Raw genomic sequence first — 15,808 nt, 5'->3', positions numbered from 1 at the left:
ATGTATGGGCAGTCTATTCCAGAGTATGGGGAGTCTCTGGGTCAGGAACCTATCCCTCCAGCATGTTTTGTTCATTGTGATGATAAGGTTTAGATCCCTGGAGCATGTGGCTCTGAGGGATTGGGATTTTTTAAGTGGAGCATGTCCAACAGCTCAGGGTTTGACATGGCCTTGTATGTTAAGCAGAGATCGCCTCTGAGTAGGCGATATGCCACAGAGTATAGCTGGAGTTTTTTTAGACAGTCAGCATATGGCATCTGCTTTAGGCCTGTGATTCTTTTAATGAGGTATTTATGTGGCCTTTCCAGCTGTTGCAGATGTCTTGTGAGGTACATACCAAATGGGGCATTATACTCTATAATGGGTCTAATGAGGGATGAGTACAGTGGAACAATGACCTCTTTTTTTCTGGATGAAAAGCCCTTGGTGATGAGGTCTGCCACATAGAAGGATTTCCTGACTGTTGTGGCAATGTGGTTATCGAAAGTGAGACCACTGTCCACTTGTGTCCCTAAGTCTCTCATCACACTTTCGATGTTTAGTGTCCTGCCACCTATGTGGTAGTTCATGGGTACATGTTTTTTTCCAAAGGGGATAACTATACATTTCTTGGCATTAAGCTTGAGCCCATGGCTCTGGCACCAGGCATCTGTTTCTGTAAGGCCCTTTTGTAGAATATCCACATCATTTGGGGATTCTATAATGGCTCCCAGTTTGCAGTCATCTGCAAACTTTGTTAGCCAGAGTTCCTTAGTGTTGGCTTGTACTTCAGAGAAGTAGATGCCAAACAAGAGTGGTCCCAGGACTGAACCCTGAGGTACTCCACTTGTCACTTGTCTGGAGCTAGATTCGGAGTCTGCTACTTTTACAGTCTGGGTTCTGTCAGTAAGCCAGTTGGCAACCCATCGAGTGACGTAGTGATTTATGCTCAGCTTAGTAAGTTTATCTATGACTCCAGAGTGGGGGATGGTGTTGAAGGCCTTGGCGAGGTCCAGATAGGCTGTGTGGACCGCCTTACCCTCATCCACAGCTCTGGAGACTGATTCAAAGAAGTCAGTCAGATTCAGGAGACAAGATCAGCCCTTCACAAACCAAACTGGGTGGGGTCCAGTGTTTGAAGGTTGCCAATGTCTTTGTTTATAAGTTCCATGATAATGCATTCCATGCCTTTGCAGATCAGGCTTGTCAGACTGATGTGACGGTAGTTTCCGGGATCCAAGGTGGATCCTCCCATGTGGAGCGGGATAACTGTAGCTGTGCGCCACTCAATGGGCACGAAGCCTGAGGTGAGGCTATGATTAAACAGGACACTTAGGTGGGGTGCCAGTTCATTTTGTAGTTCATGTAGTACACAGCCTGGGGTGTCATCTGATCCCATGGATGCTGTATTCTTAACTTTGAAGAGTGCTGTTTCTACCTGTGTGGCTGTGATTATCGGAATTTGGCAATCTTTTGGTATTGAGATGGGCCCTTTAGGGAGTGAAAGGGGGTGAAGTTGGCACTAAATCGATCTGCCAGGATATTGGCAATATCCTTGGGATCAGTATATTTAATGCCATTCTGTTGTAGCTCAGAGCAGATCTGAGCATTGCCATTTAGATTCTTGACATAACTATAGAATGCCTTGTGGTTGTCTTTGGAATCTTTGGCAATTTTATTTTCGTAACTAGCTTTTGAGGATTTTATGAGTATCTCAGTTTCTTACTGAGGCTGGTGAGGGAGTTTTTTGCATCCTGGGATTTTCCTCTTTTCTGCAACAGTTTCCTCCTTCTGTTGTATAGTTTGTTTATAGCAGGGGACCACCAGATTGGCTTCCTTTTTTTGGAGAAGATCATCTTGGTTCTATTTGAAATTCATGAGATTCATGCATGAGTGGATGTGCTCGTACAGTGCCTTGGTGTAGCATTCTGCAGTCGAACTTCCAGATCCCGTCTGCGTGGGTGTTGTGAAGTTTGTCACTTCTGACTTCAGTAGCATGAAGTTGGCTTTGGAGAAGTTTTTTAAGGAGGTTTCCTTACTGGGGGGTGGGGGTGGGATGTGGATGTCAAGGGTGATTTGCTTATGGTCAGACCTGATCAATGAGGGGGTGACCACTGGTGTGGAGCATCTGTCTCCCATGTTGGTAATGACCAGGTCTAGGATATTGGAGCCCCTGATGGGACAATGGATTAGTTGATCCAGGGCATTGGAATTTATAAATTCCAAGAACCATTGAGAAAAGGAGTTGGTACCGGAGTATTTTTCCCAATTAATGGCAGGGTAGTTGAAATCACCCAATATTAGGGTGTTTGGTTGTATCTTAATATTTTCCAGTATGTTTAGGAAGGTGTAGTGAGAATCTTGGGGTATGGTGGGGGATCTGTAGCAAGCTACAATTTGGATTGCAGTCTTACCTAGTGTTAGTTGCACATGGAGAATTTCAGATGCATTGTGTTGGGCAACTAGCCTGGAGGTGTGAATATCCTTGGACACTCCTCCACCTTTAGTGTTTCGGTCTTGGTTTTGTGGCCGAAAAGTGTGGAAAGAATTGTAGCCTGGTATTGCAGCGGTGCTCTCTGGAGCCTTGAACCAGGTCTCAGTCACTGCACAGATATCGATGTTCTCCATTTTTAGGAGTGCCTCGAGAGTGTGCATTTTGAAGTTTAGACTTCTAGCATTGAGTAGCATTACCTTCAGATTTTGCATGCTTGTATCTGTTATGCTGGTGGTTTTATCCTTTCAACCTTGCCTAAAAAAGGCACTATAGGGGTGGCAAGAGCTATAGCCAGTAACCTGAATCCCAGGGGTGACAGGTGCAGACCATCTCTGGCAAAGCATTGTGGTTTGTCGATCATGTCTTCCCAGGCAGACAAATACTGGATCCCCTTTGTATGACACCAGAAGCTTAGCCAATTGTTGAAGTCAATCATTTTGTCCTTATACTGTGGTACCATTCCGGGCAGAGGCGGGATGCTACTCAGGGCTAGGGTCATACATGCCTGGGTCACATGATCCAAGAGTTCTTCCATGTCTCTTTTCATGTAGTCCAGGGAGGTACGTCTCAAGTCATTCACTCCAGCATGGGCAATGACAGAGTCATATTTGTACTTGTTGTGGAGTGAGTTGAGTGCATGCGTTATGTGGCGGATCCTGGCACCCGACATGCAGCTGACTGTAATTTTCTCCTTGCTCAGCCTGGTGAGTGGGACATCAGTGTGCCTGACTATAGAGTCACCTATGAAGTGTTGGGTACATTGTCTTGCCTTAGGGGCTGTTGTTGGGTGGCACACTGGTGTTGTGAGCTATGTGTCACTTTGGTTGTGACTGGTGTTTGCTTGCGTTTTGGCTTTGGAGGTCCTTGTTGCTTAGGCAGGTTAATGTTAAAGGCCTCTGCATATATGGGTTTAGTGTTGCTATGTGTGGGTGTTGATGGTGTGGGTTTTGAAGGGCTATGAGTTGCTAGAGGTGTAATGCAAGTGTTAGCCTTCTCCTCTTCACTGTCTAGCACAATCTTGACCGGAGAGAGCTTTGCTTCCAGTTTGGCTATGTAAGTGCATCTCTCGCAGGTTGTAGTGTTGGGTGGTAGGAGGAGAGGATTGTCTGTACATGAGGCAGTTGCTGCATTGCCCCAGTATGCCCAGATTCACCAGGTGGACAGGAGAAATCACTGGAAGCTGACCCTTGGACATGCCTGTTTAGGTGCTTTTTTGTAAAGTTTGAGCTGTTTTCCCTTACCTTTGCAAGGTACTTTGCAATTGTAGGCTGTTTAGTGCCTAAGATTTATTTCTCCTTATTGACCAGGAGAGCTGAGTGCTTGTATCAGTTTCAGGCTTCCTAGTGCTTTCCAGCAGGTTCTAGAGCAAGTGCTAGTCACAGGGGTTCAGATTTTAGTGCTACTACTGAGAAACCAGCTAGTTTTAAGGGAAAATTTGAAGAGCACACTTTCTGGCACCTGGAATAGCAATAAACTGTGATGTCAGAACAGCAAGTTATAATTTAAAATAGAAAAGTCAGTTGCAAAGAGCAATCAGCTCAAAAGAAATCGTAATGTGAAACAGGCATGTATGTATTCACGGATATATTAAGAACTGTGAAACGCACAGAACGGACACACGTGCACATTTGCATTTACCCAAACTCTTTCACAAATGCATACATGCACATACAGGCGCACACACACGCACACACATGCACTCCAGAAATACATAGAGGTTTTTGTCATAACTACACACTAGTGTAACTGATCAGAAACACTACTACATATTGCATACTGTCAATGCATTCACTCTTTTTTATTGTCTCAGCCAGGAACAATAAGAAAAATGTATTTAGTTATTTATTATTTGTTAACTGGGAAAGTCTGACTTGCAACAAAGCCAGTTTTCAGTGGAGGCCCAGGGTTATTAGGTTATACTATGATTTTTAATAAGAATTAATTTAGCTTCTCGTTATTTGTGTGTGTGTGTGTGTGTGTGTGTGTGTGTGTGTGTGTGCCTATATATATATATGTATTTGGATTGTTAATTGGCTACAGGTCTTTTTTTTTTATATATTTACAGAGACTGGAAGAAAGAAAATGCCTATCTTCATTCTGTCAGTTGTACTCATGAGTTGGATGGTTAACACTGGAGACTTTCTACTACATTTGCGTATTGTGAGCCAAGTAGAAAGCAGTCTTCCTGCAGAAAATATTTCAGACCAGGATCTTTCACATTCAGCTGACAACAGAGCTTTCTACAATCAGACTTGTGAAAAATTCACCAGGTCTGTACTGCTGTCACTGAAGTTAGTCAATGCCAACCTCTCTGTATTTCCTCCTTGCCTACCAACATCTCTTACAAGCCTTGATTTAGCAAAAAACAATATCACAGCAGTAAATGATTCGGATGTGGCCACACTGACAAAATTGCGTAAGCTGAACCTTTGCTATAACAACATCAAAGAAATTCAATGGGGAGCAGAAGTTCTGCCCAGACTTTCAGTACTGGATCTGAGTTATAATCACCTGGAATCGGTGCCAGTATTCTATGGAATGTCTAATCTGACCTGGTTGTCACTTGCTGGAAACCCAATTAAACAAATCTGTTACAGTGATTTACAGGTTTTGTCTATGCTGGAGCATCTGAACCTTAGTGAAACTGCATTAGAAAGTTATAATAAAACGGAAGTGGAACTGGTGATGCAAAGCAATGAGTCACGGCCCATGTATTCTCTCAGGATACTTGATATAAGTAACACTCGTCTACAAAGTAGTGAGTATCAGATTTCATTCTCATAACAATATTGGTTTGCAATCTGTGACTCTTTATTTTAGTTAACATATCCTGAAAAAATGTGGTATAAATAGACTAAAATAGTACTAATCTATATACACTGTCATCTATGGATAAAACTACTGTCATCACATTTCAAAGTAAAGATATCATGTAAAACTGCAAAGCATACATCTTTCAGGTCTTAAGACATTGTTCCAATAAAACATTGCTTTTACAGTGGATGGATGGATGGATGGATGGATGGATGGATGGATGGATGGATGGATGGATAGGGGTCACATCAAGTAATAAGATATTTCCATTGAGAGGCTCTGAGGAAAACATTGAAACCTTAACAATGACGCTTAAATTTTTTGATTCCGTCACTAGAAAACTGCACTAGAAGCTTACTTATGCTAAAATAGTAGTTGCACATCTTCTAGTTTATTAAGGGTAAATGAAGATATATGATAGCGCTTTACATTAAAAGACATTTTCCATATTCATATTTTTTTAATTGTGTAAGGCCACTGGTCACAAGTGTCTCATTTTGAGGGATGACCTGTCTGGTTTTAAGTCACTTGCTGGGAGTCACACAGAAGGCAAAGGGAAGCTGAGAAAATCAGTCTCTGGACTGCAGGAAACAGCTCGTTAACAATTTATAGCCCTAATCCTGTGAACTAATCTGACTACTGGTCTATATAGACTTCCACCTGAGATCAAAATGCACACTTAACATTTTAGTAAATGGACCTGTACTCTGTGATTAAGAGAAGATTGACAAAAAGTTGCATGTATTGAAATGACTGAGGAATTATTTCCCATAGCATCTTGCAGAAGCAACAGTGAAATTGCAAAAAAAAAAAAAAAAGACTTGAATTTCCTACATGTGAGTTATGACTTTTGAAATTAAGTACTTCTGGGTCTTTTTCATTTCTGTCATCTGTATTCAAGTTTTCAGTCTATCGAAAGAAATTAAATATACACACACACATACATACTACATTATACATAGTGGTGTCCTACACCGGGCACACAGGGGCACGTGACCCTTTCCCCAATGTGAATTGTGTGACCCCCTCAGTGTCCCAGTCTGTGAAATACAACAAATTTAAAAATGTCTCTATATACAAATAAAAGCAAAAAAGATGTAACTCCTTTGAAAAAAAAAAGAGAGAGATCCCTGTCCTCTTAAATAGAAAGCATGTAAACGTGGTTCCTACTGCCTGCTCTGTCCACAACACAAGTGTGGAATCTTGATTGTTACAGGTGGGAGAATTGCTCTGCTCACAGAGCAAGCTCCATGGCTGACTGTAAGAATAATGGGTGCCAAGTTAATCTGAAGTACTGAAGAGATGACCAGTCTTTCGTCTCCTGCTCAAGGTAGGAAAATGCAGACTACAGACAAAAAGGAGAATGGATTTTCTGGTGTTTGTGTGTGTGTTTCTCTCTATCTGAAGAGAGAAAGCCAAAGAATCCAACATCTGCTATGCTAAGTAAATGCCAGCCAGTCAGTTATGAAAATATGTGTTTTTCTTGTAGAAGATGAGCACAGTCTACTTAAGTGACTTACTCAGAGTCACACAGTAGTAGGCAAAAGGAGGTAGAAAACATCAAACAATGTACCCTTGGCTACAGAGGGCAGCTCAGTAACAGTTTGTAGCCTTAATCCTCCACACCAACTGCCTATAGAGTTTAAATCCAAACGTATACGTGGAAACACCGGTTTAATAGGACACAGCACAGAATCCCAAGAACTAAGAGCTTTCACCATAACAATGGCTTCATCAGAGTACTGTTGGGTAGTACAAACAACATTTAAATAACCTAAAACTCTACCCAGCCAATCAACATTCAATGACATCATCACAGCACATTTAAATTTAAACAGATAAACTGTAGTACAAAATATTATCTACTTAAAGTCTAAAATATATAATATGTAAAAAATACTTTTTACTAAAAGATGCTAAAACATTCAACCTATAACTCGAACACAGATCTTGAAAGTGTATAAGACCTTTTTATGTATAAAAAATGTGAAACGCGTTCATATCCTAGTTGCTTAAGTCTTAAGCATAGGGAGAATAGCAATACTGTCATTAAGTCCTGGTGGATGAGTGGCATTTAATCTAAGTTGCCACATAGTCTCCATGTTTTCCACTTTGAGCTTTAAATCACCCCCTCTTTCATTGCATTTCACCCTGTCTATAACAAAAAATATATATATTTTTTAATTGGCACAGTTTAAACTATGCCTATACAATGCGTTGTGGGCATCTTTAATTCTGATGGCCCTGACATGTTCAGCTATTCTCTCCCTCAGTTTATGTACAGTTTTGCCAACATAAAAATTTGTGCAACTGGTGCAGGTTGCCACATATACTAACATATTAATGTTGCAACAACACCTACCCGGGCAAGCTAATGTACAATTGTACCCAGTGACAGACACATAAGGGCCATCATTGATGTACTTACATACCCTGTATGCTCCACATTTGTACATTCTAGAAATAAAGGATTTTCTGGAGGGATTTTCTATAATATCTTTTACATTCCTCCCTCGACTATACACTATCCTTGGTTTGGGTCCTAAGATCTCCTTACATGTATCTGTGAGACCCAAATGCCATGCATTGTTGAACACTGAAACAATGTCCTGAGCAAGATGATTGTACCCAAGAACCATTACAGCAGAAACATCAGCTGAATCTTGAAGAGACTTCACAGGAAGCCCTGCGCCAAGAATAGGTTGGTAAAGGGTGTTCCTTTTCTTCAAAATGTCATGCTTAATCCTCAAAATTAGTTTTAAGGGGTAACCCCTATCTAGGAACATACCCACAAGTTGGAACAGCTCTTGTTTGACTATGTCAGGGTTACTCACCAACCTGGACAGCCTAACCATCTGACCCTTGATGATACCCTTCTTCTGATGGTAAGGGTGACAGCTGCTATAATGGAGCATTGAATTGGAATTTCTTCCTGTGAATACTACTTTCCAAAACTGTACCATCAAATTTAAGATTAATGTCCAAGTAATTAATTTCACTTGGATGCCAGGAGTGAGTAAACCTGAAAAAAGTAGTGGTACTATTGACAACCTCAAGGAGCTCATTGGCTTCCTGATCATTTCCCTTCCATAGAAAGAGAATATTGTCCAAAATCTGTTACATAACAGAATTTTGGACATAAACCTAGAGGTGAAAACAAAACTTTCTTCCTAAAACAGGAGTACTAAGTTGGCAAAAACTGGGGCACATTTTGCTCCCATAGCTACTCTGGCTGTTTGTTGGTAAATTTCCCCTTTGAAGAGCAAGAAATTGTTCCTTAGGACAATTTCCATTAAATCAACCAATAAAATGATTTTAGTCCTGTTACAGGTTTTACTATTCAATAGACCTTCCCTAAAGAAGTCCAAACCCTCTTCGTGGGGTATTGTAGTAAAAAGAGTGATCACATCAATAGTGAAATAGTGAGTCCAAAACTGAACCATTGGCAGCCTTTGTTGACTCATGTACTAAAACAGTGTTGGGTGAATTTGGGCACATTTTAAGAGACTCTTGGCATTGCTTGGAAAGACTTAGGGGTGTGGACTTATCAGTGTCATTTTCTTTCCTCACTATTGATGTGATTAATCAGGCATGTGAATTTTAGACTTTGAGTTCTTCAAAAATGCTTGCAAATGCAACTTTTTATGTACTTAAAAGGAATATTTAAAATATTTTCCTAATTTTGGAATGTTTGATTCTTCAGCTAAGAGGTTCGGAGGGCTTGCTGGTGTAGTGGAATGCATTGCATGGTTGCCATAGCTGAAATAAACTTCTTGGTCATTATTTTTGTATTTGTTTATACATTCTATATAGTAAGCAAACATATTAATGTATGCAGTCATTGAATTATAGGTAATTACTAGGCTAATGACCCCATAGGGCCTCTTTAAGCCTAGCCATACTTCCCAAATGTAATCTGATAAAGCTTGATACCCTAGGGTTATTTTAAGGGATATATGTGCAATTGGGCATGGGTGGTCATACAAAGGACTGGAATGGATGGCAACATCTTTGTGAGTAGATATGTGTGTTTGTGCATGTGCCCTTGTATCACAGAGTAGTTATGGTGTAAAGGAAGAAATTGACTGTAGTAAGCAGGAATTTTATCATATGAGCCAAGTACTTTGGGTACGATCCTTGGTTTCCTTATTTTGTTGACTGTTGACAATGTGTTCATTACTTGGCTGTGAATAAACTGGACAGCATAATGTCTCCAAGTTTAATCTTAAAATATTAACGGTTAATGGATTTTTAATTTAATTTGTTTTTTTTTGTAGGTACACCAGTATGAAATTCACTGTGTTGGATTACAACAGTTTATCTGATACTTAGTGCATATGAGTAAGGCTGTGAACTGTTATGAGCTGCTTGTTGTAGTGCAGCACTTGACTCCCTCAGCCATTGAATGTCTAGTGTGAGATTGACCAAGTCACTTCAGTCAATGTTCCTGGGTTGCCCTTGAAAAGACTTGTATCTCAAACTGTTAGCAAATACATTGCACATTTGTCTTTTGAATTCCTGCACCATTTGGATGACTGCTAATTCACTATATGCTATTTGACTGAGTTACAACATGTCTGTTGAAGTTTAATGAATTACCAGATGCATTTTCAATACATGCAAGTTTTAAGGGAAGGCAAGTTTATTGTCACTCATGCTGTCTGTTTTCAATGACAGAGTGTTTTGTACATCAAATGTCTGTCAATGTTTTTGCTGTAAAATTTTTTAATAAAAGTTTTAAATTAAATCCAAATACCTGTGATCACTGTAGAGGTAAAGAAGAAAATAGTATGCACACTAATGGGTTGGAACAGTGTTTTGCTGTAACTGGGGAGGACCAGCAATTGGCTAAGCTTCTGGTGTCATTCTAAGGGGAATCCAGTATCTGTCTGCTTAGGATGACATGGTCGACAGACCACAATGCTTTGCCACAGATGGTCTGCACCTGTCACCCCTGGAATTCCGGATAAAGGCTAAGGCTCTTGCTGCCCCTATAGTGTCTTTTTTAGGCAAGGTTCAAATAACAAATTCAGCACTGTAACAGGAACAGGCAAGCAAAAACTGAGGTAATGCTAGAAGTCTAAATCTCAAGATGCACTCACTTGAGGCACTCCTTAAAATGGAGAACGTTGATATCTGTGCAGTGACTGAGACCTGGTTCAAGGCTCCAGAAAGCACCCCTGCACTACCAGGTTATAACTCATACCACACTTTTCGGCCATGTAACCTGGACCAAAACACCAAAGGCAGAGGTGTGTCCATATTCATTAAGGATATCCACACCTCCAGGCTAGTTGCTCAGCATAATGCATCCGAGGTTATCCAAGTGCAACTAACTCTGGGCAAAAATGCAATCCAAATTGTAGCTTGCAGGATTCCCACTCCTCTTTTCTTGATGTACTGGAAAATATTAGGGTTCAACCAAACACCCTAATAATGGGTGACTTCAACTACCCCACCATTAACTGGGAAAATTCTCGTGCATCAACTCCTAAACTCAACGCTTTCTGGAATTCATAAACTCCAATGCCCTGGATCAACTTATCCACACCTCCACATGGGGCAACAATATCCTAGACCTAGTCATTACCAACATGAGTGTTCCACACCTTAAGTCAACTCCTCGTTGGTTCGATCTGACCATAAGCTAATCACCCTTGATATCCACATCCCGCCCCCACCCCCCATTAAGGAAACCATGGTAAAAAAATTCTCCAAAGCCAACTTCATGATTCTTAAGACAGAAGTGGTGAATTTCATGGCACCCATGCAGATGGACAATACAGTTACAACTGCTGAATCCTACACAAATGCACTCTATAAGCACTTACACGAGTGCATGGATCATGCTATCCCAAACAAAACCAAGACGCTATCCTCCAAAAACAGGAAGCCAATCTGGTGGTCTCCTTCCATAAACAAACTGTACAACAGAAGGAAGAAAATGTTGCAAAAGAGAGTATAATCCCATGAGTGGAGGAGCTCCCTGGTCAGCCTCAGTAAGAAGCTGAGATCCCTTATAAGGTCCTCCAAAGCTAGCTATGAAAAAAAATCACCACTAATTCTAAGGACAGCCACAATGCATTATATAGCTATGTCAAGAATCTTGATGGCAACACCCAGATCTGCTCTGAGTTACAGCACAACGGCACGAAAATTACAGAACCAACTGATATTGCCAACATCCTGGCAGATGGGTTCACTGCTAACTTCACCCCCCCACCCCCTAAAGGGCCCATATCTATACAGAAAGAATGCAGAGTCCCTGTAATCACAACTACGCAGGTAAAAGTTGCACTCTCTAAAGCCAAAAACACAGCATCCATGGGACTGGACAACATCCCAGGCTGCGTTTTACATGAACTTCAGAATGAACTGGCTCCCCACTTAAGCACCATGTTCGATAATAGCCTCGCATCAGGCTTTGTGCCCACTGAATGGCGCACAGCAACAGTCATCCTGCTCCACAAAGGGGGAGCCACCACTGATCCCGGGAACTATCGACCTATTAGCCTGACGAGCCTGGTCTGCAAGGCCATGGAATGTATCATCATGGAACTCATAAACAAAGACATTGATAACCTCCAAACTCTGGATCCCACCCAGTTTGGGTTTGTGAAAGGCAGATCATGCCTCCTGAACCTGATAGACTTCTTTGAGGCAGTCACCAAAGCCGTAGATGAGGGTAAGGTGGTTCACACAGCCTATCTTGACCTCGCCAAGGCTTTCGACACCATTCCCCATTCTGGAATTATAGCTAAACTCACTAAACTAGGTATAAATTCCTACGTCACAAGATGGGTTGCCAACTGGCTCACTGACAGAACCCACACTGTAAAAGTTGCAGACTCCAAATCTGACCTCAAAGCAGTGACAAGTGGAGTACCACAGAGTTCCGTCCTGGGACCTCTCCTGTTTGGTATCTACTTCTCTGAAGTACAGGTTAACACAGAAGGACTCTGGCTAATGATGTTCACAGATGACTGCAAACTAGGAGCCATAGTCAAGTCCCCAAATGATATGGACATCCTACAGAAGGGCCTCGCTGAGACAGATGCCTGATGTCAGAGCCATGGCCTCAAGCTCAATGCCAAAAAGTGCAGTGTCATCACCTTTGGTAAAAACTCTGTACCCATGAATTACCACATAGGCGGCAATCTACTTAACACCAAAATGTGTGCCTCAAATAGATGCCCTATGCAGCTCGACTAAAGAAGCTCCAACTCTACTCAGTTGCTTACCGCCTACTCAGAGGGGACCTTTGCCTGACATTCAAGGCCATGTCTAACCCGGAACTGTTGGACATGCTCCACCTCAAGAAAACCAATTCCATTAGAACTACACGCTCCAGGAATTTAAACCTTGGCACAACAATAAACAGGACATGCTGGAGGGATAGATTCGTATCCCAAAGGCTTCCCTCGCTCTGGAATAGAATCCCAGTCCATGTTAGACAGAGCCCCTCGCTGACCCTCTTCAAGAGAAATCTTGATGAGTGGATGGGTAATCATAAATTTACTCCTGGGATCACTTCTTTGGCCCTGCTGAACAGAGGCTCAGGAATCTAGTCTAAAAGGGAGGCGAAAGCCAACATTCTGGCTAGGCTTATAAATGCCCTAGGGCAGATAGCCTAGTACGTACCTACCTATGAACGTAAGAGACCTTGAGACCCAGGTGGACAGTATTCTCTCCTTTGATAGTCACATTGCCACAGTAGTCAGGAAGTCCTTCAACGTGGCACACCTCATCATAAAAGGGTTCTCATCCAGGAAAAAAGAGGTCATTGTTCCCCTCTACTCGACACTCATTAGACCCATTATAGAGTACAATGCCCCTTTTAGAATGTACCTCACAAGACATCTGCAACAGCTGGAAAGGCCACAGGAGTACCTCACAAAGAGGATTACTGGCCTCAAACAAATGCCCTACACTGACTGCCTCAAAAAACTCCAGCTTTACTCCGTAGCATATCACCTACTCTGAGGTGATCTCTGCCTAACATATAAAGCTATGTCAAACCCAGAGCTGTTGGACATTCTACATCTAAAGAAATCCCAGTCCCTCTGAGCTACACGCTCTGGGGACCTAAACCTTGTCACCACAATAAACAGGACATGCTGGAGGGATAGATTCCCATCCCAGAGGCTTCCCATACTCTGGAACAGGCTACCCATCTATGTCAAGCAAAGTTCTTCATTAGCACTCTTAAAGAAAAATCTTGATGAGTGGATGGGAAATAGGAAATACACCCCGGGGATCACTTCTATGTCTCTGCTCGATAGTGGCACAGAAAATAACTTTCTTGGGTGGCATAAGCCAGGGAACCTTGTTGGCTAGGCTTATGTAGGCCTTTGGGCCAATAGCCTAGTACCTACATTAAAACAATAACTCCACGGCCACTGCACACCAGAACACCAGTCAACCAGGTAGCAGCTAAATTTGGAACAATAACTCAGGAACCAAACAAAAATTCTTTCCAAAATTGCAGTAATTTTAATGTAAGACTTAGCGCTTTCACATTACAAGGCATCATCAGAGTCAAATAATAAATACACCCTCCCCCAATATATACTGAAACCTATTGCAATTACATATTAAACAATTAAAACCAACCAATGAGCCTTCAATGTTAATTAACATCCTATTAACTCATAATAATCTCATAAAATTCAACTGTTAATTCATCAAAAACTGTATGCTTATATGGGTTAATAAAATATACACATAACTTATATGCAATAATATTTCTACTTCTAATTAATTCTAACATTTAATAAATAGATGTACTCATGTACAATTGTATATCATGTTAATCACCATGATACAGTTGATGAAAAAATATATAAATATATATATATATGTGTGTGTGTACACACTTGAACAATGATGTTATTAAAATAAATAACTACATGTACAAAATCTACAAAAATTGTGATCTGTATATCAAGAGTGGCTTGATGGAAATATAATCATTAAGACCTGGGTACTTCATTGCATTCAATCTTAACTGCCATTCCATCTCCTTCAAAGCCACCCTGTTCTTAACATCACCACCCTTTTCCACATGTACCCAGTCAATCACAAAAAACATAAATTTCTTAAAATTATTACATTTCAAACTATGAAGATACAAAGCATTATGAGTATCTTTGTTTTTTTATGGATCTCAGATGTTCAGGAATCCTATCTCTAAGTCTGCGGGTTGTCATCCCAACATAAAATGCATCGCAGGATGAACAATTCGCCACATATACTAAATTCCTAGAATTACAGTTACAAATAACTGGACAAGGTAAGGTGTACTGATAACCTGAAATGACCACATAAGGGCCATCAGCAATAAATCTACAACTTTTACACCCTCCATATTTACCCATCCTAGACCTAGTATATGGCTTATTCCTTTCCAAGATAGCCTTCAAGTTTTCACCCCTACTATAGACTATCACTGGTTCATTACCCACCACTGCCTTCAAATCATTATTCAAACAATAATTCCACACAGTTCTCAACACCGCACACAACTCCAAGGACTTATCATTATACTTCCTAATAAAACAAGGTCCCTTTTGGCTGCTAACACCTGTCACTACATTAACTTGAAGGCTCATTGGTTGGTTTTAATTGTTTAATATGTAATTGCAATAGGTTTCAGTATATATTGGGGGAGGGTGTATTTATTATTTGACTCTGATGATGCCTTGTAAGGTGAAAGCGCCAAGTCTTACATTAAAATTACTGCGATTTTGGAAAGAATTTTTGTTTGGTTCCTGAGTTATTGTTCCAAATTTAGCTGCTACCTGGTTGACTGGTGTTCTGGTGTGCAGTGGCCGTGGAGTTATTGTTTTATTGTTTTTTGCTAATACCCTCAATTTGGGTTAGCTTTTTGGTTTAGCCTAGTACCTACCTATGAACAGCCAAGCAAATGGAAGCAATGGGATATTTGTATGGCTGGGGGTGCTGGTCCATTACTCTGCCTAGGGCCCCAAGATGACAAAGATCTGCTCTTATTATTCAGAAATTGCACATGAGTATTTTGCCTCATAATTATACCCTATATTTCTGTTTTTCTGTCTTTGAAACTGGGTAAAGGTGCAACCCTGGAGCACTGTTTAATTAAGTGACTTGCTCAAAGTCACACAGAAGGCAGATAGATGTATAAAGAATCAAACACCATACCTTTGACTAATGCAAGCAGCTCATTAAGAACTTAAAGCCTTAGTCCTGTGCAGTAACTGGCAGAGTTTCATGCATATCTTCATTTTCTGAAAAATCACTAAGATTTACAGCCAGTCCGTAAAGCCAGCTATTAGAGTTTCATAGTTTTTGTTGTACAAATGTTCAGGAAATGCAAGCGGATGTAAAATATCTTGCTCTGTTAACTTTTTAAGTGAATTAGACTAGTCTGCATCTTATCTGTCTCAATTTTTCATATCACAGATTATGCCTGATATTTATGCCCTGTCCTTTGTTAAATTGTTTCTTCCCGTAAATCATTGAGGATTACTGTTAGTTTGCAAT

At 40.9% G+C, this 15,808-nt stretch overlaps 1 protein-coding gene across 1 annotated transcript in view; it reads left to right on the top strand.

Moving 5' to 3' along the window:
* Nucleotides 1-15,808, top strand: part of LRRN4 (leucine rich repeat neuronal 4) — a 197,289-nt gene that overhangs the window by 16,588 nt on the left and 164,893 nt on the right. Inside the window, exon 2 of the mRNA XM_044056510.1 lies at nt 4,539-5,231. Within this exon, the coding sequence (XP_043912445.1) occupies nt 4,556-5,231 (676 nt within the window). The 5' untranslated portion in view covers nt 4,539-4,555. The remainder of the gene's footprint in view (nt 1-4,538; nt 5,232-15,808) is intronic.

This window comes from Protopterus annectens, chromosome 1.part2, assembly GCF_019279795.1.
Source record: "Protopterus annectens isolate FY-2018-M chromosome 1.part2, PAN1.0, whole genome shotgun sequence".
In the NCBI taxonomy this organism is placed as follows: Eukaryota; Metazoa; Chordata; order Ceratodontiformes; family Protopteridae; genus Protopterus; species Protopterus annectens.
The sequence above is the reverse complement of the archived record's forward strand: the minus strand, read 5'-3'. Positions and strand labels throughout refer to the sequence as shown.